This window comes from Lonchura striata, chromosome 28 (assembly GCF_046129695.1).
Source record: "Lonchura striata isolate bLonStr1 chromosome 28, bLonStr1.mat, whole genome shotgun sequence".
NCBI lineage: Eukaryota > Metazoa > Chordata > Aves > Passeriformes > Estrildidae > Lonchura > Lonchura striata.
This window is the reverse complement of record NC_134630.1, coordinates 6,015,771-6,041,258: the sequence shown is the minus strand read 5'-3', so window position 1 is coordinate 6,041,258 and position 25,488 is coordinate 6,015,771. Positions and strand designations below refer to the sequence as shown.

Genomic DNA, 25,488 nt, shown 5'->3' with positions numbered 1-25,488 from the left:
CCCCCAAAGGAAGGCAAAGTCCTGCTGCTGGCGTGGGCTGGCTGGGAGAGCTCCTTCACTGGGGAGCAGGCACAGCATCAAAGGGGACAGAAATGCCTAAACACTGATTTTCCTCACTCCTTTGAATTCTAGGAAAAGCTCCGTGGCTATCAGAGCAGAGCAGAGCATCCTAAGGAAGGGGAGAGTGGGAAGGAGTGACCACAGCATCCCTAAAGCTGCCAGGGTTGGATCAAAGTCCTGCAGCAGCTCCTCCAGAGCTCTGCACCAAGACATTCCCCACGTCCCAGAGCTTCTGGCAGCTTCCAGCCCATCCAAAATGCTGCTGAACCTGTTTTTTTTTTATCTCACTGCACACTGAGACTCATTTTGGGATGGTTTAATTGGGATAAAAATCATTCCCCATGTCCCAGAGCTTCTGGCAGCTTCCAAAATGCTGCTGAATCTGGGTTTGTTTTTTTTTTTCCTCACTGCACATTGAGATTCATTTTGGGATGGTTTAATTGGGATAAAAATCATTCCCCACATCTCAGAGCTTCTGGCAGCTTCCAGGGTGGCTCAGAAATCCTGGGAGGTGACATTTGGATGATGTTTTATCCCAGGCAGGCACAAAAAGCCAAAGCTTTTGCCCTTTTTAACTCCCCCAGTGCAACCAGGAGGAGCTTTACTGGGACAGGAGCTCCTCCAACATCTGGCACTCCGGATTTGTGCTGCCCCTGCTCCCTCAGAACCACAGACACACGTCAGCAGCAAAACAAATTCTTCCTAAGCCAGGGAAGAAAATCAGGGGAAAAAAAAAAACAACAACCCAGCATCTTCTGTAGTGGAATTATTTCAGGTGTAGATAATTGTTTACCCTTTTCCTGCCTTTTTCATCGTGAAAATGGGAAAATTTAAGTTTAAATGTAGCTAATCTTGGGATGCCAAAGCAGGTTTGGTCAGGAAAGTGGTTCATAAATTATCACTGGAGAATAAAGTCTGGCCCAGCCAGGGGGTGCAGCCGGGTTTTCAGGCTCTAGGATGAATTATGAAGCATTTTCTCAATTAGGAAAAGCCCTTTAAAGCTTTAATCATGTAAATTTAACCTTCTGTCTCAAAGACAGAATTTCATTATGGAGATGTTTAACTCATTTTTTTTTTTTCCTTTGGAGCAGAAAAGCAATTTAATTAGCGACAGTACCATGAACTTTATTAACAGCCAGGCATTAGGAGATCCTAAAATTCCCAATGGCTTTAAAAGGACTGGTTCTATTAATTAGCTATTGGTGGCAATGCTGGGAGAGGGAGTTACAAGGTTTTTCCTGGAGGCAGGAGCAATCCTGATGGATTCTCCAGGACTTTGGGCACTTCCCAGCCCCAAAAACAGGAGAGGAAGCCCCAGCTCTGAGTCTGGGCCCTTTCCTGCCACAGGAACTTTTCCTGAAAGCCACGGGATCACTGACTGAAGGGATGGGGCTGAGGGGAACAGGAAAAGGAAATCTGTTTAAAAAAATAATTAATTATCACTTTTATAATCACAAGGAGAGGCCAAGATGGGCTGGATCCTGCACTAGGTCCTGTCATGGAGCAGCTGAGGAAAAGGGAAGCTCTGGGATGCTGTGGGGCTTTCCCAGAGCCATGAGTTGGATTTTTCCCAACTGATCCAGGGAGGAAGGCTGGGACACAGCCTTGGCTCAGCTCAGAGGGAGCAGATCCACAGGAAAAAATCAGGATCAGCCTCCTGCAGGCATCACATCCCAGGCTGGATTAATCCGTGCAGTTAAGGGTGGGAAGGAGCAAGGACAGCGACCTCAGGGTTTTATGAAACACCAGCAGGGCTGGGATGTGCAGTGCTGAGTTTCCATGTGAATGAATTCAGCTGGAATTACACAGCCAAAACCATCTGGATTCGGGATTTCTTTCATTTCTGGGCTTTTCAGCAGCTCTCCATCCTGCCTGGGAGGGACAGCAGGGTCAGCCCCTCGCATCCCAGCAGACAGCAGGCTGGGATTTTGGCACTGGATTTGGGATTTCTGCAGCCCCAGGCAGGAGGAGCTGCCCTGCTCCCTCCCCATCCCCTGCTATTCCCACAGGGATGGGGCTGGGAGCCCTGGCAAAAGGCACTGGCATATGCAGGGATGAGGGAGAGGAGGAAGAAGAAGGAAAAATAAAAAATAAAAAGTGCTAAAGAAATGAATCAGCTTTTACAAGGCAGGCTGCTTGAGCTCATCCCAATTTTGCTCTTTCCAGGAGGAAAGCAGCAGCAGGGAAAAGGGGGAGGAAGGATTTCCTTTTGCTCATGCAGGAACCATCCCCCTGTGCAGGGATGAGGGAGAGGAGGAAGAAGAAGGAAAAATAAAAAATAAAAAGTGCTAAAGAAATGAATCAGCTTTTACAAGGCAGGCTGCCTGAGCTCATCCCCATTTTGCTCTTTCCCAGGAGGAAAGCAGCAGCAGGGAAAAGGGGGAGGAAGGATTTCCTTTTGCTCATGCAGGAAGCATCCCCCTGTGCAGGGATGAGGGAGAGGAGGAAGAAGGAGGAAAAATAAATTAAAAATAGAAAGTGCTAAAGAAATGAATCAGCTTTTACAAGGCAAGCTGCCTGAGCTCATCCCCATTTTGCTCTTTCCCTGGAGGAAAGCAGCAGCAGGGAAAAGGGGGAGGAAGGATTTCCTTTTGCTCATGCAGGAAGCATCCCCCTGTGCAATCAGCTGGATAAATCCATCGTTTCGTGGCTGGATTCAGCATCCCAGCAGCACACGACCCCCCTGAGGCACGGATCCTGCCCTCAGCCCAGATTCCCCCAGCTGCAAGCACAGGATAACACTTTCCCTGGCTGACAGCAGCAAACAGAGCAGGATGTGCAGAGCTGGACTTGCCCAGCTCTGTTTTCTGCCTCTGCCTTCCAGGAATCGCAGCTCCCGTTCTTGTCAGAGCCCAACAGCTGCAAAAACAACCTTAAAGCGGGGGGAAAAAGTCAATTTATAGAGAGAAACAATCCTGCAAAAATGAAACCTGCTTGGTTTTGGGGCTGCTCAGCTGCAACAATGATTGACCAGCAATGCAGGAAGAGGGTTTTGATTCACATCACCCTGGGAAAGGAGAGGGAATCCACAGGAAAATATCCTGGCTGCAGTTTTTTTATCCCTGGATGTGGCAGAGGCAGCTCTGTGAGTGTCCAGTCAGCACCAGCCAGCCCCGAGGGGATGCACTGGCACCTCACCCCTGTCCCCAAGAGGTTTGGGGACACTCAGCCTCTGCTTTCCACCTGCCACACGTGGAATTGTGGAATGGGTGAGCTTGGAAAAGAGCTTTAGGGCCACTGAGTCCAGCCCAGGTTCACCACCGTGTCCCCAAGTGCCACATCCACCTGGTTTTTGAACACTTCAGGGATGGCGACTCCACCACTGCCCTGGGCAGCCTGTTCAATGCCTGAGCACCTTTTCCATGGAAAAAATTTGCATTAATATCAGATTTCAGCCTCACTGGGGCCGTTTGCTCCCTCCTGTCACTTGCTGCGTGGCAGACTGAGCCCTGTTGAAACGTAAATTTTAAGGAATTTAGAGATTTTAGGAGAGCTAAGATTTTAGTTAGAAATAAGCCTTACTAGAGTTAATTAAAATAATAACAATAAATGAGTAGGCCTTGATGAAGTTAGGAGTTAGTAATTAACTAATAACTGATTGCTTGTCAGCACAATGTTTAGTTAGCTGGGTTTATAATGAAGAATACACAAACTGACAAATTGCTTTTAGGAACATAAGACAACTGGGGGCCTCCTCTGTTCTGAAACCAATTGAAGACAAAAAATGGGAGTTCTACCAAGAGTTCATTTGTCATATTTGCATTGAAAAGGTAGAAAGGTCAGAACGAGGAAGACTTCATTGACTTCCTCATTTTGGGACCCCTCCCCATGAAAGGGACACCCACCCATTTCAAGAGATAAACTATGCATACCTAAATAGCTTTTGGAGTAATTAGCATATGAAGCGGGGAATGGGATGTACCAAAATGATGAATATGTATTTGTATTTTGGGTATTCAACACTTGGATGGATAAAAGGGCTCTGTAATCACCTGAGAGGTGTGGTGTGGATTTGGGAGCTATCCCACACACAATAAACACACACTTTTTAATTTTAACTGTTAGAGAGTTTTTGTCCCTCACAGTTGGATATCGGTACTAGATCAATATCCATATTTTTTTAATAAATCACTTTCTAACTTTAAACTGTTAGAGAGTTTTTGTCCGTCACAGTTGGATATTGGTACCAGATCAATATCCGTATTTTTTTAATAAATCACTGTCCCCTTGCAGGGATCTGTGCAGCTGCAGGGAGCCAGGGGAGGATGCTCTGGCATGGAAGCAGACTGGAGGATGTCACCCCAGCAAATTCAGCTCTCCCCCAGCCTCAAAAGCAGAGGAATGTGAAAAAAAATCAACCCAGGAGCTGCAGGAGAATCCAGCCCAGGTTAATGTTAATACAGAAACACCAGCTGCTGGGGGACAGAGGTTGGCAGGAGGCTCCAGGCTGGCAGGAATCAGCAAAAATCCCTCGACTTCCCAGTCCAAATTCCCATGTACAGATAAGGAGCTTAGAGCCTGATGCTGCCAAATCCCTCCCACAGGAATTCCCTGCTCCCCCCTTTGCTCACACAGGCCCTGGCACAGCTTCCCAAAGATGCTGTGGCTGCCCCATCCCTGGAAGTGTCCAAGGCTGGGAGCTGTCTGGGATAGTGGAATGGGATGAGCTTTAAGGTCCCTTCCCATCCAAACCGTCCCAAAGACACCTCCTGCCTCCAAGAGAAAGCTTGGAGAGACCAGTGAGAGCAGGGCTGAGTTAATATTAAAAAAACCCAAAATGAAAAAAAAAACTCCGAAACAAAACAAAACAAAAAAAAAAAAAAACCAAAAAACCAACCAACCAACCAACCAACCAAACAAACAAACAAACAAAAAAAAAACACAAACAAAAAAAACCCCAAAAAGCAAAGAACCTTTTGAAAGGTCAATTTGGGAAAGGGAAGGAAAATCCCACATGTAGAAGCAGAGCACCAAATCACCACAGAGAGAACCTCGGCTGAGGAGGAAGAAAGGAAACCCAGGGAGAAGTGAAGGAAATCTCAGTTCAGCAGCACCAAGAGCGATGCCCACAGAGGCCAAAAACCAAAAGGGGAAATGCCCTCCCTGGCAGCTGCAGCCTGTCCCCTCAGTGTCACACAAGTGTGGGAGGACATTCCCGTGCCCCAGCTCCGAGCAGCACCTGGAGGAAGCTCCCAGGGCAGGGAAAGCTTTTCCTGGTGGCCCAGGAGGCTCAGCAAGGACAGGTCCTGCTGGGCTGAGCTCCTGTCCCAGGTCTGGAGCAGGCCAGGCAGGCAGCAAGGGGTTATTTATGGTCAAAAATACCTCTGGAAGCCTTGAGAGCTGTCATTAACCTCAGGGAGATGTGTGTGTGTGTCAAGGGCTGCTGAGATTTAATTAGCACTTGCCTTTTCTCCTTCTGGAGAATGGTTTTGGATGTGGAGGAGGAGGTGGCTGGGCTGTGGCTTGGGCCAGCAGGAGCTCCTGAGCCCAGGCAGGCGTGGCAGGGTTCAGGCTCAGCTCTCCCAGGGGTTGGGAGCACGTTCATCCAGCCTGGAATGGCAGCAGGGCTGAACCCCAGCCCGGGGAGGGTTGGAAAGGACCTAAAATCCCATCCTGTCCCAGCCCTGCCCCTGCCCCATGAGCTCCAAGCCCTGTCCCACCCGGCCTTGGGCACCTCCAGGGGGTGGAAGGAGATGAGCTCGGAGGTCTCCTCCATCCCAAACCCTGCTGTGATCCATGGGCAGCACCCCCAGGAGCTGTGCTGGGAATCCCAGAGCTCCCAGTCTCACCTGGGCTCTGGGAAGGGCAGCACAAACCCATCCCTGCATTTCCCTGTCCCCAAAAACTCCTGGGAAGGGCAGCACAAACCCACCCCTGAACTCCCCTGTCCCCAAAAAGCTCCTGGGAAGGGCAGCACAAACCCATCCCTGCATTTCCTGACCCCAAAAACCTCCTGGGAAGGGCAGCACAAACCCATCCCTGCATTTCCTGACCCCAAAAAGCTCCTGGGCTCTGGGAAGGGCAGCACAAACCCATCCCTGCATTTCCTGACCCCAAAAACCTCCTGGGAAGGGCAGCACAAACCCATCCCTGCATTTCCTGACCCCAAAAAGCTCCTGGGCTCTGGGAAGGGCAGCACAAATCCATCCCTGCATTTCCTGACCCCAAAAACTCCTGGGAAGGGCAGCACAAACCCATCCCTGCACTCCCCTGACCCCAAAAACCTCCTGGGAAGGGCAGCACAAACCCATCCCTGCATTTCCTGACCCCAAAACCTCCTGGGAAGGGCAGCACAATCCCATCCCTGCACTCCCCTGACCCCAAAAAGCTCCTGGGCTGTTCCTGCTGCTGGCTGAGCGTGACCCAGGCAGGGCTGGGATGTGGAATTGTGGAATGGGTGAGCTTGGAAAAGAGCTTTAGGGCCACTGAGTCCAGCCCAGGTTCACCACCGTGTCCCCAAGTGCCACATCCACCTGGTTTTTGAACACTTCAGGGATGGCGACTCCATTGGGCAGCCTGTTCCAATGCCTGAGCACCTTTTCCATGGAAAAAATTTGCTTTAATATCAGATTTCAGCCTCACTGAGGCCGTTTCCTCCCTCCAGCCCTGCTGCTGGCACCCCCAGATTCCCTCAGGATCCCCCCCGGAGCAGCAGCCTGTCCTGCCCACTGCCTGGGAAGATCTGCAGGATTTTAGGATTTCCAGCAGTTTGTACAAAACCCAAAGGGTGCAAACCAAGCTGTTACAACACCAGGAGGTCCCTGTGAATTCCAGGCTGGATGAAACCCTGGACCAGGCAGGGACTTCCCACCCTGTTCCCAGCTCCAAGCTGCTGCTGCTGTTTCTCCCCCTTCCTCAGGATGTTTTCTCCAGCTTTCTTTATTTTTTTTTTTTATTTTTTTTTTAGGGAACAGTTTGCTGTGAACAGGCAGAACCTGTTCTGGACACACTCAGAGCTGTTCCCCATCTCCACCATTTGCCAGCACGACTCAGATTATTTTATTTTTTTTTTTTTCCAGGATACTCCAAGCTCTCTCCTGCATGTGGGCTGCCTCACCCAGGGGAGACGTGGGCTTGGAAAAATCACATGGATGGGGCCCACGAGCCAAGCCCTGCTCCCTCTGGATCCTAAACAGGGATCCCAAATCTTTGGGGTCCCTGCAGACCCCACTCCTGGCTCTGATTGCCTTCAATGAAGGACAGACGTGGAACAAAACGTAATATTTTAGGAAAGATCTTCCACATGTTGGGCTTTGGCAGAGTCTGATGGTTTGAAGGGAGCCAAAAAATAACTAATCCTCCCCTCCTTCAGCCAAGGGCTGAGTGGGACCAGAGGGGAGAAAGGGGGGAAAAGAGAAGGAAGGGAGGAAGAGACAAGAAAAAATGGCCAAACTGGAACCAGTGACTCCCAGTTTCCAGCCAGAGCATTTCTAAGTCGTGGACACTGCAAGGGGTGGTAGCACCTCTGGAAGAATTTGTAATTCCTCCAAAAAATGGTTTCATCTGGGGCTTAAAATGATATTTTGGGGCTTAGGAACGTGTTAGTCCTGAATCACCTCCTGACGCCACCACAGCACATCCAGGCCAGCAAAATCCTCCCACTCCCAGTCCCCAGCATGACCTTTCCCCGTGGAAGTTGAGGAAAAACAGCATAAAAACCACCCCACGACGGGTTCAGTGGGAAAGGAGGGTGGAGGATGACCTCAGGAATTTGTTCTTTTTGCTTTGCTGGGTAAATAAAACGGATTTGGGGAAACGGAGCCGAGGAAGGAGGCGACACATGTCGCACACAGGGGTGGGATGAACTGAAAGGGTTTAAGCTCAGCGATGGAAAACACCATCCGTGCCAAATTTATCTGGAATTGAAAGCAGGGGCAGGAAAGCAGCAGGAGCAGAGGGGGAATTTGCGATTCCTGAACCCTTCCCAAAACGCATCCACAAAACCTCCCAGCGGCGGACGGGAGGCGGTGGGAAGGAGAATTCTGCTGGGGAGGCTTGGGAATGGCCATTGCTTCCTCTGAGGGAGGAAAAAGGAGTTTGTGAAGCCTCTTGGAGGCCCGTTCCCACACGGAATTATGGAATTGTGGAGCAGCTGATGGAAAATCCCATTCCTCCGTCCGGGGCTGCTCCAAGCCCGGCGCTGGGCGCTCCCAGGGCTGAGCTCCAAGGGCACCGCACCAACTCCTCGAGCCTGGCTGCGATTCCCGAACCTCTGGAGCTTTTCCCAGCCCTTTTCCCTCCCGCTCCAGCCGCTCTGCAGGAACCGGGAGCTTCCCGAGGCCGCCGCCGGGGTTACCGGGGTTACCGGGGCCGCTGCTCCCGGCGCTTCCTCCGCCTCTCCCGGCCGGTTTAAGGCTGGATCCGTCCCGGTTGTGCGGGCGGGTTTTGGGGAGGGGGAAACACCCCCAGTGACCCCCAGGTGTCACCGCCGCGAAGCCGATTCCCTGCCCGTGTCCCCTCCCCGGTGCCACCGGGAGAACGGCTCCCCGCACCGAGCCCCGCCCGGGGGTCCCGGCTCCGCTCACGGCCCGCACCGAGCCCCGGGATCACACCGAGAACCGGGAGGTACGAGCCCGGGATCCCGGGGGGTGCCAGGCTGGGCACCGGCGGGTACCGGGGGATGCCCGGCGGGACCAGCACCGGGATAACGGCGGGGAGCGCGCAGCGCCGGGGCAGCAGCGGCCGGGATGGGTTCTCCGGACCGGTAAGGGATGATCGGCCCGGCCGCAGCGCAGCGGCGGCGGGAGCGGGCGCGCGGTGCCGGTGTCTCACCTGGGTCGCTTTGTAGAACTGCTTCTTCAGCCCCGCCACCGACATGGTGCCGGTGCCGGTGCCTGGCCCGGTCTGCGGGCGGCGGGACCTGGCGCTGGGGGCGGCGGGAGCCTCGGGAGCCTCAGGACGCTCCGCCCGTCCCAGCCCGGCCCGGCCCGTCCCCGCCGCCGCTTCCGCCGCCGCCCCCGGCCGCCGCCACCAGCGAGCGGCGCGGCCGGAGCGCCGCGCGGGGCCGGCGCGCCCCCTGCCGGCCGGGCGGAGCCGAGAGAGCCGTTCTGTCGCGACACGCGCGACGGGCGCTCGTGGCGGGGAACGGCGGTGGCGCAGCCGTGGATTTCTCGTGACGGACGAAGCACCGCCCGCCGGGAGCGGACCGGGTGCGCCGCACGGGGACGGCGGTGCCGGGACCCCCGCTATAGTAATGGGGCGACAGAGCTCCAAATGGAAAACTACAGCTCCCAGCATCCCTCGCGACAGCGGCGCGCTTATTGGCCGCTGGTCCCGCCGCCATTTCGCGCGGTGGCTCGATGCCCGTAGTAGCGCGAGGGGCGGCAGTGCTGGCTCCACCCTCTCCTCCCGGTGCTGCGGACAGGCTCCTCCGGCCCGGGACCGGCCCGCCGCAGCGCCGTTCCCGCCCGGTGAGCGGGCATCCCTCGGGCCCAGCCCCGGCACCCAGCGGCGCCCCGCCGGCCCTTTACAAAACCGCCCAATCAGCGCCCGCAGCGCGCCGGACCGACACCCCCCTCCGCCAATCAGCGGCGCTGACGGCGGCGACCAACCGAGAGGCGAGGCGCCGCGGGGGAGCGTGGCCGGGCGGGTCACGTGGGGCGCGCTCCGCCAATCAGCGGCGCGGGACGCGGGGTCGCCCCGGCTCCCGCCAAGTACGAGCGGGACGGGCCGGGCGGGACCGGGCCCGGAGCCGCGGGCGCTGCGCGGGCCGCGCCGCCTCACGGGCCGGCCGGCACCGCCGCCAGCCGCGCCGGCCGCCGCCGCAGGTAGGGCGCAGCCCGCGGGGCGCGGCGCGGCCGGGGCGCGAGGTGTTTCCGGCGGCGGTTGGGCCGCGGGGGTGCGCGGGGCCTGCCCCGGGTAACAAAGGAGGTGCCGGAGCTGCCGCCGCGCCCCGGGGCTGGGCCCCGGCCCGCCCCGCAGCCTCGCTCGGGGAGTCACGGACCGGTTTGGGTGGGGAGGGATCCGAAAGCTCGTCCTGCCGTGGGTAGGGACGCTGTGTGCTGCGCCGGGGTGATGCAGCCTGGCCCTGGGCACTGCCAGGGGCAGCCGCAGCTGCTCTGGGCTCGCTGTGCCAGGGCCTGGCCGCCCTCACAGGGAGGAATTTCCTCCTCGCTTCTCCTCGGGGCCTCCTGGGGACGTTCCTGCTCTGCCCAGCCAGGAGGAGGCTGCGGCTGCTGGGAGCTGGTGGCTCGGGGGTGACAGTGGGACCCCTTTGTCCTCCCTCGCCGGCCCTGGGAGAGCTGCTGGGCTCGGCCTCAGCTGTCTCAGAGAAAGCCCCGGGTGCTGATTTGTTGTTTTCTCCCGTAGCCATGGAGTGCAGAGACAAAGCTGCTGTTCCTCCACGGAAGCTCGTCCAAGGTAAGGGAGTGTCTCTCATCCAGCACGGTTTTAGCAAGAACATCTCAGATGTGATTTTGTGGAATACATTGGCTGCACAAATGGGTTTTATGGGATTGTTTTGGGATTGGCTTGGCTGTGATTAAAGCATCTCTAAGTGGCTTATCTCAGTCTTATTCTTAAAAATGAATGAAACCCTTTGTCACCTCGTGGCTCTAACCTGGTGTTGTTGTTGCAGCTCGGCTGCCCTTCAAGCGCCTCAATCCTGTGCCAAAGGAAAAACTCGATGTGAATCCAGAGGTCAAAAAAGTCAAGAGCTCCCCGAGTGCTTTTGTTCCCAGCAAGGATCCCTCCCTGGATGCCTCAGGTGCCTCCCTGGACGATGTGGAGAATGACTGCCAGCTGAGCTCAGATGGGAATTTGCCTCCAAAACTCATGAATGGAAAAGGTCCATTGGACCATTTTATCCAGAAAAACCCAGGAGGTGACACGAGTGACCCCGGGGATGTTCCTGACCTCTCCAAGGGCTCTGCCCACGGACTCGGGGATGGCACGGAGCAGGAGGCTGTGGATTCTAGAGCTGCTGTCAGCAATGGCACCATAGGAAAGGAGCTGAGCTGCCTGAGCTCCTCGCAGAGCAGCCCAACAGGTGACTCCACGCAGACTGAGGGGCCCTGCGCAGCTGCAGCCAAGGCAGAGCAGGATTTGGGAGCTGGGAGCCAGCCCTGCTCCGGCCTCACGGCCTGCAAGGACGTGGCAGGCAGGAAGGGCACTCCAGGTGAACTGAAGGATGTGCTTTTTGAGGGGAAGGTGCCCGTGGTGCTGCTGGAGGACATCATGAGCCTGAAATCCCCCCAGGTGGCCTCTCTGGATGGCAGCACCGCCTCGGAGAGCGAGGCCCTAGAGTCGTCCCACGAGGGAGACTCGGGACTGACCAACTCCTCACTGAGCTCCGGGAGCTCCCCCGAGCTCCTGGCACAGACCAAGGGCAGCAGCATTCCTCTGGCTGCCTCCACACCTGCCAGGAAGGTTGGTCTGCTCTGGTTTGGGGTGCAAGTTGCTGTGGTGCAACGTTTGGGTTGCTGGGATTGTGGGGAGGAGGTTGAGTGGGGCAGTGAGGAGCGTTGGGAAGGTGGTGGTGGTTGATTACTGATTTGTTGCCCTTTGGAGTCTTTAAATCCTGCAGCTCAAGGGTTTGATTCTCTCTGCTTCTGGCTGCTGCTGGATTTACATTTCTTTAATGGAATACCCACTTGACACTTGGTGTTTTGGGAGCAGCAGTTTTGTACTTTAGGTGTTTTTTCCCAAGCTCTGTTTCATCCCCCTCCGAGCTGCTGGGATTCCTGTGAGGATGTTCCCCCAGCACAGCCAGTGCAGATGTTTTTTCCAGCTCTGAATTTCCTGCAGCTGCCATGGAAAAGCCCTGGCACAGATTTCCCAGAGCAGCTGCCCTGCCTCATCCCTGGCAGTGCCCAAGGCCAGGCTGGGTGGGGATTGGAGCAGCCTGGCACAGTGGAAATGCCCCATGGATGGGCTCTAAGGGCCCTCCCAACCCAAAGCATTCTGATTCTATGAAAAACCTCTGGATGAGGGGGTTTTTGTTCACCTGAGTTTCAGTTTAGCAGCTCTGCTTCAGCAGGAGGCCCCCAAACACTCTGATTTTTGGGGCAGTTTGGACAGAGAAGCTTCCAAGAGCAGCAGCACCACCACGGGGATGGTTCTCCCAGTCCTTTCGTTGTGTCTATCAAGTCAAGCGATCAATTCTTCCTCTCTGAAAACTCTCAGTCTTCCACCCCTAAAATAAACAGACTCAAGCAGGCATGAAGTATTTCCAGTGTAGCAGAACAACAAAAAGCAATCTTGGTGTAACCCAGTACTGCCAGTGGGGCTGGATTTGCTCGTCTGCTGCTCCCCAAAATGAGGGGCTGCACCCCAAGCTGTGCAGCTGCGAGTCCTGGCAGGTTTGTTTTCCTGGGAGGAAGCAGCTCTGAGGAGCTGAAGCCCTCACTTGACAGAACTCCTGTTTTATGGCAGCTAAATATAGAAAATAAAGCAGTTGGGCTGTGTTAGCCTGTTAATCACAATTTCACAATGTGATGCTGTGAATGGCAGGAGGAGGAGGGGGGGATCCAGTCAATCAAGTCACAGTGTGCTGAAATATTGACAATCTTTAACCAGTCTATGAGCAATGATCTTAAGCATAAACCACCTTTTTCTTTCCCCCATAAATAAAAGAAAAACGGGAAGTGTGCCCTGTTTGGAATTTAGGGTCAGTGAGCTGTTCCTGGTGGAAGATCAAGTGGACTGTGATGGCAAGAAGAAATTGTAAAAATGTGGAAAACACTCCTTGTATTCATAAAATTACAGCTAAATACTAAATATCACAGCAAGATAGGTGGAGGCCAAGAAAAAAAAAAACCCAAACAAACCCAATTTTAGCTGGAAGGAAGCGAGTTTGCCATATTGAAATGTCCCCTGTGGTTCAGAGCAGCTCCCCTGGGTGCTGTGCACGTGGTGTTCCCTTGCTGAGGGGACCTGAGGGGTTTGTTCATGGGAGCAGGAGCCCTGGGATGGGAATGGGGAGATTGGAAATTCCCAAGTTTTGTCCTCATTCCCTGCTCTGGGGGAATTTGGAGTGACTGGCTGTGATCTGCAGGAGCGGCCCGGTGTCACTCAGGCTGGGAAGGCAGGAGCAGGATCTCCTCTAAAACTTGCATTTTGTAATTCCAGGTACCTCAGAAATTCCACAGAAGTTCAGCAGAGAAGGAGAAGCTGAGATTGCAAAGAGTAAGGCATTTCCCTGACACCCAAACCTCCCCTGAGGAGCCGACCAAGGCCTTTGCCTTTTATCTCAGCCCAGCTGGAACATCTCTTTTGCCATTTTTCCTCACCCTGAGGAGCGTGGAAGGACCTTTAATGCAAGCAGTTAAAGTGCTTGCCTCTTTCCAAAGCTCCTGAGTGGAGCCCTGGCTGCGTCTGGGGCTCTTTGGGAAGAAATTAGAAACTCTGAAGCCCTAAAAATTTAGGTTTTGTTTTTATTAATACACGAGGCAAGTGGAGCCACTGTGTCTGTGGCTTCCCAGAGAATGTCACCACTGGATGCCACCACTGGGAATGCTCAAGCTCCAGGTTGTGTTTGCTAGGATGCAGCTCCTCAAGCTCCCTCATTCTGCTGCCACTCATGGAATGCTGGATGTGGAGGAGGCTGAAGGGTCACTGGAGTTCCCAGTGCTGCACCAATGGTTTTTTTTGGGATTGTTTTTTCTGCCCCTGGGAAGGTTTGTGCTGAGAATTCTGCGTCTCTCAGTGGCTTGTTTATAAACTTGTGTGTTTTATGTAAGCTGTAGCTGGAAAGCTCTTCAGCTTTTCCCAGTGCCCCATATAGAATTCCAATCTGTTGTTTTCTTCCCTTCTATAGCTGTGTTAAAAATAGCAGGGATGGGAGGGGGGAGAGAGGGGAATGGAAGCTAAAAATGATGCTGGGAATGAAGCAGACCCACCAGTGAGCTGTCAGCTTCACACCAGCACCCAGCACATTCCATGACTCAGGCTGACAGTGTTGTTTCCTCGCCATTGGCACCATTTGGCTGTTGGTGGCTTTCTGCACTTATTTGTGTTGTGACACTGCTCAGGAAGCCTTGATGTTGACAAGGAGAGATGTGAAATCAATAAAAGAAAACTGAAAATACCCAGGGAGGAGTTGGAGTGTCTGGGCGCAGGCAGATCCTCCTTTCCTGGTGACATCACCAAGTGCCTGCAGCACAGAAAAAGCTTTTTTCTCTTTAATTTGACATTTTCCTCCTTGGTGTCAGCAGAGCCATGGTGGGAATTGCAGTTGTTTTGGGAGGAAACACCATAAAAGGCAACACTTCCAATAAAATCTTCCCCCCACTGTTCCCAGAGTGCTCCTTGAACAAACTCAGGGCACTGATGATCTAAAATGGAAGAAAACAAGGGATAAACTCCACAATCTGGGGTTTGGAGACTCATTTTATTCCATGAGATCATGGAATATCCCAGCCTGGGGGGGACCCACGAGGATCATCAAAGTGATTTCTGTGATAGTGGAAAGCATCAGAAAATCCTTGTGGGTTTATGATGTCAAATCAGCTCAAATTCACTTGTGGAAGTGACACCACTGTAGCCCTACAATGACACCAAAGCATGAAGAGCTTTGCTCAGGAGGAAATATTTTGGAAAGAATCTGAAATCTCCTATTAAATAAGGGAATAATTACGATTTTTTAATTCCCATCTAATTTTCCATAATGCTACAGTGGTAATGAAGATGACTCAATACAAAAGCTTTCTTTGATGCTTAGAGAAATGAAAATAGCTTTTTTTTTTTTTTTTTTTTTTTTTTTTTTTTTTTTTTTGCTAAGGGGAAGGAATAATTAAAGCTTTCAGAGAGGCAGCACAAGGACAAGGAAGCTCAGCTGGCTGCTGCCTGAGGCACCAGGGGGCTGTGGATGTGTGTGGATGTGCTCCCACCTGCTTTCCTGGGAAGGATGAGGGTCTTTCCCATTCCAGGATATTTTGTGATGCTGCAGGTCATGCGCTGGGTGGGTCCAGCTTCCTGTTTGAGCAGTGAAATGTTGATTTTTCACCAGGGCTTTGGGAGCACAAAGCTGCAGTTCCCTGAGTGTCCCCCCCTTTGTGCCCCAGGATCAGGAGCGTGCCGACAAGCTCCAGAAGCTGCAGGCAGAGAGGGAGGAGAAGGGGAGGCTGAAGGAAGAGGCAAAAGCTGCGAAAGAACGAGCCAAGGAGGAGGCAAAGAAGAGGAAAGAGGAAGAGAAAGAGTTGAAAGAGAAAGAAAGGAGGGAAAAGAAAGAAAAGGAAGAGAAGGAGAAAGCTGAGAAGCTGCGAGCGAAGGAGGAGAAGCGCAAGGAGAGGCAGGAGGCTTTGGAGTGAGTGCCTGGGCTTGTGAGCAGCTCCTGGGGGTCCCTGTGCTGATGTCCAGCCCCACTTTCCCTGCCCTCCTGCTGCAGCAGCACGGGCCTGGGCTCAGGGGGTGGCTCTGAAATGCTCGTGGGACTCTGTGGCCCCATCCCAGCAGTGCCTTCTGCTGCCCCGAGCTCCCCCTCCTCACCTGCCTCACTTGGGCTGTTTGTTGAGGAAGTTACCTGTGATTTGGCAATCCCTGGATTGCCCTGGCATCAAGAGAAACTTGGGACAGCCTGTTAACTTGAAATGGGGTCAATATTTGCTCTGGAAGGAATGAACAAGGTCTTCTCTACGCTTAACCAAGCGTGGTTCTCAGCTGCATTGACAGATGATCCTCGTGGTGGGGTCTGGGGCTTCCCACCTCAGTGCAAATATTGGTGGGTGCCAATTCACATGATCTTTGTTTTCAAGGGCAAAACTCGAGGAGAAGAGAAAGAAAGAAGAGGAGAAACGGTTAAAGGAGGAAGAAAAGGTAAAAATGTTTTCTCTGCTTTGTCTCTGAATTGTTTCTGGGGTGAAATGCTGTTGGTGGAGCAGATCCCTTTGGGTGCAGCCTGTCCCCCCTGACCTGCTGGAGCTGCTCCAGGCAGATTTTACCTTTAATTTTCACACATATTGGTTCCTTTGCTTTTCCCCCCTCAAGTGTTTTCTCTGTGTGTTTCTTTGCCCACAAGTGAACTCTCCCCTGGCAATGTGACACTGCAGCCCTGCCTGTGGCAGGGAGGACCACGAGTGTTTCTGTTGAGTCACAGGAGCTGGTGACTGCCTGAACTTTGCTTTGTGCCTCGTTGCATTTGAAGTTGAGCCATGCGTGAGCTCACCTGGAATTCCAAAGTTTTGTCCTGTCTCAGAGTTGCATTTGGGTTCTCATTTCAGCGCATCAATGCACAGAAAGCAGAGATCACCAGGTTCTTCCAGAAACCAAAGACTCCACAAGCCCCCAAGGTGAGGGATTGCTGTGCCTGTGTGTTGGTCTCTCACAGTTATTCCTAATAAATACCCTGATTTCCTTCTCTGCTGCCCCTTACAGCTTCTTAACGTGGTCAAAACATTGTTTTTCCTTAATTTCCTGGTCTCAAAAGCGTAAAGGATTTTAAGAAAAAGGCCAGAGCAGAGACTACAGAAGGCATTTGTGGTTGGTTTAGTGAATCTCAGCTCTTCTTCATTGCCTGGAAGATCTGCTGGAGTCTTGGACAGGAAGAGCTTAACCTAAACCTTCACTTAACCTGAATCAACACCTCAGCAGCAGGTGTCTCTAGCATGTGTTGGTGCTGCAGCTTCTCAGTGTCCAAACCCTGACGTTCCTCACTTGATGTTTCAGACCCTTGCTGGCTCCTGTGGGAAGTTTGCTCCTTTTGAAATTAAGGAGAACATGGTCTTAGCCCCCCTCAGCCGTGTTGCCCTGGATCCAGACGACCTGGAACAGCTGGATAAGCTCCTGCATGCCCAGAATGGTGAAGATTCTTTCTTGAAGGATCTAAAATGTCGTAAACCACGAAAAACTGGGCCCACTTTGGTCAGTGACAGCAGTGACAGTGTCAACAGGTCAGTGTGCACTCGGGGGCTTGCTTTGCTTCTGTTTCCTGAAACGAGCTGCAGAGGGGATTTGGGGCTTGATGTTGGAGAGGAGGGAAGGCTGGAGCTGTTCTGTGGGGCTGAGCCACCTTCCCCTGTGTTCCCAGTGACGTGGTGGTGGTGGTGGATACCTGCCAGCCCGATGCTGTTCCTGAGAGGGAGAAGTTTGGCAGGATGAAGCTCCTGCAGTTCAGTGAGAATCACCGCCCTGCCTACTGGGGCACGTGGAACAAGAGAACCTCCCTGATCCGTGCCAGGAATCCATGGTCCAAGGACACTGTAAGCACCTCAGCCTGCTGGATTCTTTATGCTCTAGAAATGAATGTTCTTGGCCAAGTCCTCTGCTTCCCTGGGATTTCTGAGCCATTTTGTTCCCTCAGCTTTGAAAGCCCAGAGTGGGTTTGGTGCTGTGCTCTCCAGTGACGGGCAGAAATGTTGGCATTTCTTGCAGAAACTGCTGGACTATGAAGTAGACAGTGATGAAGAGTGGGAAGAGGAGGAGCCAGGGGAAAGTCTCTCCCATAGTGAGGAGGTGAGGATCCTGCGTGCTGAAAAAAATCAGGAGCCACTTGCACTTGGCAGTGTAACTTCTCATCCGTTTATTTGTAGGATGATGAAGAGGAGGGAGAGGATGAAGATGAGGACGATGGGTTTTTTGTACCCCATGGGTACCTATCTGAAGATGAAGGTGTGACAGAGGTAAGGGAGCTGGCTGTCCCTGAGTTTCCAGAGAGCTGTGTCGTGTCAATATTGGCAGGGGAGATGAGCAGGGCCCTGGCAGGGCTGGGCTCCCTCAGGCCTGCACGGTTCAGGAGCGCTGTGTGGCTCAGGGAACACAAGGCTGGCTTTAAAAAGCTCTTTATTTTTTTCCCTAGTGTGGGTGTAACGAGTCTTTTGTCCCCTGTGGCTGCAGGAGTGTGACCCAGAGAACCAGAAGGTTCGTCAGAAGCTGAAAGCAAAGGAGTGGGATGAGCTGATAGCCAAGGGGAAGAGGTTCCACGTCCTCCAGCCTGTGAAGATTGGCTGTGTCTGGGAAAGGGCAGCAAAGGACAACAGCACCAACCCAGACCTGAAGGTGCTCCAGCAGTTCACAGCCTGTGTCCTGGATCCACCTGTGCCAGAGGAAGAGCAGCAGACACAGAAATGTAGCAAAAAAAGAGCAAAAGATCAGCAAAGTAAGACCTGAAGGGCTAGACAGTACTTCCACACTTGTACTCGGCTTTGGAGGGAGTAGGGGGATTATTGAGTGTTGTATTCAGAATGATCTGTTTCTGACAAGTCTGGAATCCAAGGAATCTCTGAGAGCTCTTGGAAAGGAATTTTCTGGCACTGCCTCTCCAAAAAGTCTTGCTCTGGGCAATATAGGAAATAAAGCCAACCAGACTTGAGCAAACTCAAATTTAAGGACAGGCTTGAGCCTGCTTATTGTTTGGGGGAAAGGGTTTGGTTCCAGTCAAGAGCTTTTCCTGCACCTGATTAACACAAAGCTGTGAATAACACATAAAAGCCAAGCCAGGGGGTGGGGATTTACTCCAGGGTGGTGTTGTTATTGGGGGTGAGTTTTCTACATTAAATCTAGGTGCTGTGACAATCATGGAATCCCAGTTTGGGTTGGGAGACACCTTAAAGACCATCCAGTTTTTGCCATGGGCAGGGACACCTTCCCCTTGCTCCAAGCCCCATCCAACCTCACCGTGGAGCCTTCCAGACACGAGGCACCCCCAACTTCTCTGGGCAATCCCATCTCTAAAACCAATCCTGGTGTTTTCACCCCTGCTCTGGAGAGCTTTTGCTGATTTACATTCCCTTGGTTTTCCCAACTTTTAACCCATTATTTGCCACCTTTTCCCCCTCACAGTCCTGGGCCAGCTCCTGCTGCTGCTGCACGGGAACAGGGGTCAGGCTGTGCTCCCAGGGGACAGCAGGACACGAGGGAACAGCCTCACATTGCACCAGAGAGGGTCAGGATGGACATTTAGGGAATATTTCTTCACCCAAAAGATTGCCCAGGGCATGGCTGGAGCCCCCATCCCTGCAGGGATTTAAAATCCATGGGGATGTGGCACTTGGGGACGTGGTCAGTGATGGCAGTGCTGGGGAACAGCTGGACACGCTGACCTTTATGAGTCTGGAGGGAGTGCCCTTGCTGATTTATATTCCCTTGGTTTTCCCAACTTTTAACCCATTCTGTGCCACGTTTTCCCCCTCCTCTCACAGTCCTGGGCCAGCTCCTGCCGCTGCTGCACGGGAACGTGCACGGGAGCAGGGTGATCATCCAGGAGTTCCAGGAGTGCTGCCGCCAGGGACGCTTCAGCGACGTGCCCGAGGGCAGCAGCAGCAGCCCCCCACATGCCCCAGGTGGGGAGGACAACGGGGTCCCCTCCAAGGCCAGGCTCAAGAGGATCATTTCTGAGAGCTCCGTGTACGAGAAGAGGCCCGAGTTCAGGATGTGCTGGTACGTGCACGCCGAGGTGCTGCGCAGCTTCGGGCAGGAGCAGCTCCCCGTGCCCTGCCAGTGGAACTACGTCACCCAGGTGCCCTGCACGGGCAAGGAGGAGGGGGGCAGCGTGCCAGGGGTGGCTGTCCCCCAGCCCACCCCCCTGGCAGCCAAGAGGAAGGCCATGGGAAGCATGTCCATCACCAAGTTCATGAAGAGACCTCGGGGTGCTGAGCAGGTGAGTTCCTGTTATGGCCTATGAGAATCTGTGATATTTAAATGATCCCAAAATTGTAGAAAGTCTCTGTCTGTCAGCCCCACTGCCAAAGCAGAAGCCATAATTGGTCTGTGCTGTTTCAAGGTTGTTTATTCTGTTTATCTCTAACATGTTCTGCTGCCCTGGCCAGCTCTGTCCTGCAGGGCAGCGTGTGGGGCTCTGCCCTCAGTGGGATGTGACAAACATTAAATACCAGAAACTCCTTGGGCTGGATTTACAAGAACGTGCCAATATCTGTCACCTACGTTGGACAGTGTGTCCCCAGCCTGAACCAACAGAAAAATGCCAACACCACAGTGAGACATGGAGGGCATGAAGAAGGAGAAAAAGGACAAGGCACACCCAATTTCCTCCATCTTGTCCCCTTTGGACCCCTCATCTAGAATCCTAAAATTTTACTTTTGCACCTGTGCCACACTTAATTATTACTGATATCAAACACTCAGAGCCTGTAATTCATCCTGTAAGATTGAAAACTCTTTTCCATGGGCAGAGATCACAGCCAGTGTCTCTGGGGCTCTGTCCAGGGGGGTTCCTGACCCCTGCCAGGGTCCCGGGGCAGCCAGGGGGAAACTCTGGATTCCCACAGTGGCCCAGTAAGGAGTGCTGGGAATGGGGCTGGGGGTGTTTGCACCCCCCTGCTCAGCCTCGTACCTCCAGCCACTGTCCTGCACACCAGAAGAGCCTTTTTATGGGGAAAGAAGTGAAATGATGGGACTAAAGAGATGGGTTTCTTTTGTGTGTGTGTCTGCAGCTTGGACTCTCTGTTCCATTTGAAACGTTGCTCTCCTGCTGTTCTTCCATTCTCTGCTATTTGGCAGTGATTGCATCCAAGCTGTGAATAGTTTCAGAGTCTGCTTGGCCTTGGTTTTACAGCTGTGTGTAATTTGTGTGCAGGTTTTATGTGTGCCTGTGGCTGCCAGATGTACAGCCCGAGCTGATGACTTACAGCAGTTGCATGTGAGCAGATTAAATGTGGTTCCCAAGTGCTGCAACTCAGCCCAGAGCAGTCTGTAAAGGCTCCAGCTCATCCTGACACACATAAAAAGCTGAATTTCAAGAGCTGGTTTAAAAACACAATAATTCACAGGGACAAAATGAGATGGAATTGCAGTGGTTGCTGCTTGGGAGCTGTGTTGTGGTTTTCCTGTTGTTGCTTCTGCTTTTCAGGGCAACCACAGGTAGTGCTGGAGCCTAATCATGACTGAAAAGTGGGAATTCCAGAATGGTTTGGCTTGGGAAGGACCTTAAATCCCACCCAGTGCCAGCCCTGCCATGGGCAGTGACACCTTCCACTGTCCCAGGCTGCTCCAGGGATCCTGCCAGGGATCCAGGGGCAGCCCCAGCTGCTCTGGGAATTCCATCTCAGCCCTCCCCACCATCGCAGGGAGGAGGAATTCCTTCCCAAAATCCCACCTGCTGGCAGTGGAAGCCATTCCCTGTGTCCTGTCCCTCCATCCCTTGTCCAAAGTTTCTCTCCGTGTTTCCTCTTGGCCCCTTCAGGCCCTGGAGGAGCCACAGTTGGGTCCCCACGAAGCTTGGGGTGCTCTGTTGAGGCTTTAGGTGCTGGAATTTGGGGTTACCAACCTTTGGCTTCCAGTCCCACAGGCAGGGCAGGGTGTGAAATCCCTGCCAGTGGATTTATTCCTCCTTCCCTGTGCTGCAGGTTAGGAAAGAGCCCCAGAATGGTTTGGATTGGGAGGGACCTTAAAGCTGATCTCGTTCCACCCCCTCCCATGGACCACAAATGAGCCTTTTGATGCTTTTTATGCTTTGCCTTCCCAATTTATTCTTGGCTTTTTTGGCTTTTCTACTGAAAAGGCTCAGCATTCAGGTATTGATAGAGATCAGAGACTTGTGAGAAGCTGTTCAGCCCCCAAACTCCATCTGCTTGGGTTTTTTCTTGTACACTAAATAAAGGCAGAGATAAAAGTCTCTGCTTGGCACCCACTGGAAATTCAGCTTATAAGGGAGCAGAAATAGCAAAACAAAGGCTTTTAGGAGAATTACATCACCAGCCTGAATGCTTCAAAGCTTCCCAGAGCTGTGCTGGTGAGGTGCAGCACTGAGCAGAGGTGTCACAGCCCCAGAAACCTTTCATTCCTGATGTCTCAATCAGCCCTGCTCGGGTTTTGAGATCCCACCCCACCTGTAGAACCAGGCTGGAGCGTGGGGAAAGCCTGGGAATGGCTGGGAGGGCACAGCTGCCAGATTCCCAAAAAACCCTGGCACGTGTTTCTCTGCTGGGAAGCTCACACCAGGGCTTGTGTGAGTCAAGGTGCTCTTACATAAGCTGTGGAGAGAAAAAAAATTTGGTGCTGAAGTGGGCAGTACCTGCCCACGTGTAGGTGGGATTCAATCTGAGAACTGGGACTTTGTTGAAAGATGTAAATTGAAAATTTCTTGGCTTGGAATAGTTTCTAGGGGATGGGGGACCAGGATTTTCATTCCAGTTCCAGCTGAAGGAAAAAAAAAAAACCTCAACAGACCCTCACAGCAACTCCACACCCTGGGCAACTTTGGTGTGTCACTCCTTGGGTTCTGTGTTCTTGATTTGATTCAAAATAGGGAATTTGGGCTTTTCCCATGGCAGGAAACCTGGGCAGCAAGGGAAGACCTGGCACCACTCCCTGAATAAAAGCTGCTTGGGAAAGATGAGGAGGAGTCAGGAGAGAACAAAGTCCAAACTTGATAGGGAACAGTAATTCTCCACCTTCAGAAAGGAGAGGACATCCAAAGGGGCTCAGCCTGGAGCAAAGGAGGCTCAGGGGCCCTTCTGGCTCTGCACAGCTCCTGACAGGAGGGGACAGCCTCACATTGCACCAGAGAGGGTCAGGATGGACATTTAGGGAATATTTCTTCACCCAAAAGATTGCCCAGGGCATGGCTGGAGCCCCCATCCCTGCAGGGATTTAAATCCGTGGGGATGTGGCACTTGGGGACATGGTCAGTGATGGCAGTGCTGGGAAACAGTTGGACACGCTGACCTTTATGAGTCTGGAGAGCTTTTGCTGATTTATATTCCCTTGGTTTTCCCAACTTTTAACCCATTCTGTGCCACGTTTTCCCCCTCCTCTCACAGTCCTGGGCCAGCTCCTGCTGCTGCTGCACGGGAACAGGGGTCAGGCTGTGCTCCCAGGGGACAGCAGGACACGAGGGAACAGCCTCACATTGCACCAGAGAGGGTCAGGCTGGACATTGAGGGAATATTTCTTCACCCAAAAGATTGCCCAGGGCATGGCTGGAGCCCCCATCCCTGCAGGGATTTAAAATCCATGGGGATGTGGCACTTGGGGATGTGGTCAATGGTGGCAGTGCTGGGGAACAGTTGGACTTTATGAGTCTGTGATTCTGTGAAAATAACAGAGAGGGGAGAGATTTCCCTTCCAGAAATGCAGCAGGAGTCAGGTTGCCATGAAGGCTGAGCTGCGGGGGCTGCTCAGCACGTTGTGCAAGAGGGAAGGATCCTGGAGCAGGAGCTTGGCCTCCTTCCCACCGTGTGTGCCACTGCAGACGAGGCCTTTTGTCACAAGCCTCAGCTCGTGGAGCTGGGAATTGCACATTTCCCTCCCTCCAGGTGTGCTCACCTGCCCAGACAGTGCCAGGCCTGGCCCCTGGCACCCTCACCCTCCTGACTCACACCTGGGACCTGTTCTCTCCCTCCAGGCTGCAGAGATGGATGGATTTCAGGCAGACACTGAGGAAGATGAGGAAGATGATGACTGCATGATTGTGGATGTACAGCCAGGAAAAGGTGGGAAGGGAAATGGGTGCCTGGCTCTTGGCAGACACTCCCCCAAGGGAGCAGGAACTGCGTGAGCTGAACTTTGGATTTCCTGCCCTTTCTCACCATTCCTTGAGCTTTTCTCTCTATAGATATCTTATTCCAGATACTCCTGCTTTTTACCCTTTCTAAAATATGTTTATTTAATATTTATAGCCTTATCCAAGCTGCTCTTGCCTCTTCTGCCCTCCTCCTCCACTTTTCCTGAGCAGCACTTGGCTGCCAGTGTCACCTGCTTGTTTCTGGCAGCACAGGTGGGTACTGCCAGCACATCCACTGGTAAATTATGGAAAACATTGCTGCTCTCTGGGGCCTGCAGAGCCCCCCCAGGCCTGGCAAGGGCTGGGTTATCACCCCTCTCAAAGGTGCAAATTGTCTGAAGGCAGTCACATCAGGCAGCACGGCCTGGCTGCTGTTTGCTCCACAAGCTGAGCACTTGCTTGTGTTTGTGTCCCACTTATCCCTTGGAAAAACAGATCAAAGCCCCTCTGCTGCAGCCTCTCCTTTCAGGCCAGGCTGGGATGAGGACGTGGAGCAGCTCCTTTCATCTCCAGGAGCTCTTGGAGGTGATCACACACATCAATGAGCTGACTCCAAGCACGTGCTGTGGTTTCCAAAGCTCTGGGCTCTTTCTTCCTGCTCACAGTAAGAGCTCTCCCAGCCTGCTCTGAGGAAAGTGGGTTTGTGTTGGGCAGCTCCTCTGCTAGATAAGGACTGGTGCACAGAAATTCTGTAGTGTTTGACCCATTCCAGGCATTATCTGGGCTCTCCTTCCTCTCTGAGCTCCTCTCACCTCCCAAAACAGACACTGGGACAGCTTGACAAGAAGCTTGGCTTTAATCTTAAGCTGCTTTTGCTTATTACCAGGCTCTGAGATGAAAACCTCACCTCAGGTTTGTCTCCTCTTGTTCTGAGGGTGCCATTGAGCAGCTTCCCTCCCCCAGGCTCTGCTGGCACGCACACAGCTCTATTTGTTTGGCTCTAAAGCACTGAAAAGATTATGAAAATCCTTTTTATGGTTGAAGTGTTTTTTTTTTTATTATTATTATTCTGGATTGGTGATATTAAATACGAAGCCAGTATTAAAACCAGTTTTTAAATAGTGTTGAAAAGGAGACTCACAACAGATGCAGGAAGCTAAGACAGATAAAACATAAAGCAGTCAAATTTTAGCAGATTCATGAGGATATTTATAAAAACAAAACAAACCAAACACATTCTTTCCTTTGCAGGTTCCACAGCTCCAGAATCCAGTGGCACAAGAGCTGCTCACCAGGACAGCAGCATGGTCAGCCCATCTAATACAATTTGAGACAGAAATGCCTACTAACTCCTCTGTATGTATGTAGAATGAGCTAGAAAGTTTTAAACCTTGTGTATCTTTGACCAAGATACTTGAAAGTATTCCACATTTCTTGTAAAGAGAAGACAGCACTTTGTTCTGCTTCAGACCAGATGGAAGCTTAATTTTTTAGACTTAGCTTTTTAGCTTTTTTTTTTTTTAATACTGCATATTAATCTGTCCTTAATAAAGCATTATTGAAATTTTGATACTTCTTTGTAATGGAAGGTATCTAAGTTATCTCTAAAAGTAGCTGAGGGATTTTGGAATAAGCTTATTGTGATGCCACTAGGGGAATGACTGTTCATAATGTTGTACAGCGTGGCCTTGGGTATAAATGATGTACAATTATATATGAATTTATGCTCTTGTACCATCCTGTTTGTGGTCTTACTTGCTCCAGAGAACAGCAGCAGGGCTTTACCCTTGGAAAAGGAAAAATGCATTTTGTTGCTCTTATTTTGGGACAGGCTGGTCAGGGCTAGACCCTCAGTCTCTTGTCTGCATCAGAGCTGGGCTCTGTCCCACAGAAAAACTCTGAGGTAATAAAGGCATCAAATCTGATGATAAACAGAACAAATTTGCTGGGGCTTTCAGCTTTATACGACTGGTGAGTTATGAATTACTTCTTAAAAAGATTTGTCTGTAATTCGAGGTTGATTTAATCTACTGGGCACCACCAGTAGCTGTTCCCTGCTGTCACTCTCTGAAGGGACAAGGGGGGTGATGCTG

The 25,488-nt window shown here is 52.3% G+C and overlaps 2 protein-coding genes across 3 annotated transcripts in view; one reads left to right on the top strand and one right to left on the bottom strand.

Moving 5' to 3' along the window:
• SH3GL1 (SH3 domain containing GRB2 like 1, endophilin A2) overlaps positions 1-8,996 on the bottom strand; it is a 28,737-nt gene extending 19,741 nt beyond the window's left edge. For both annotated transcript variants that reach the window (XM_077788811.1, XM_077788812.1), the window contains exon 1: positions 8,833-8,996. In XM_077788811.1, coding sequence (XP_077644937.1) covers positions 8,833-8,877 — 45 coding nt within the window. In that variant the 5' untranslated portion in view covers positions 8,878-8,996. The remainder of the gene's footprint in view (positions 1-8,832) is intronic.
• On the top strand, positions 8,753-24,734 carry CHAF1A (chromatin assembly factor 1 subunit A). The gene is made up of 15 exons (XM_077788809.1): positions 8,753-8,764; positions 10,369-10,419; positions 10,637-11,427; positions 13,129-13,185; positions 15,063-15,304; positions 15,753-15,813; positions 16,218-16,286; positions 16,663-16,886; positions 17,024-17,195; positions 17,368-17,448; positions 17,526-17,615; positions 17,830-18,091; positions 19,134-19,591; positions 23,297-23,384; positions 24,647-24,734. The coding sequence occupies exons 2-15, from the start codon at positions 10,371-10,373 to the stop codon at positions 24,724-24,726; spliced, it is 2,724 nt and encodes a 907-aa protein (XP_077644935.1). The 5' UTR covers positions 8,753-8,764; positions 10,369-10,370; the 3' UTR covers positions 24,727-24,734.
• The last annotated feature ends 754 nt before the right edge of the window (positions 24,735-25,488 follow it).

Coding starts and splice junctions, on each gene's coding strand:
- CHAF1A (XM_077788809.1), top strand. CDS start 10,371: ATGGAGTGCAGAGACAAAGCTGCTGTTCCTCCACGGAAGCTCGTCCAA. Junction 15,305..15,752: donor GAGAGGCAGGAGGCTTTGGA/GTGAGTGCCTGG, acceptor TTTGTTTTCAAG/GGCAAAACTCGAGGAGAAGA. Junction 23,385..24,646: donor GGATGTACAGCCAGGAAAAG/GTGGGAAGGGAA, acceptor TTTCCTTTGCAG/GTTCCACAGCTCCAGAATCC.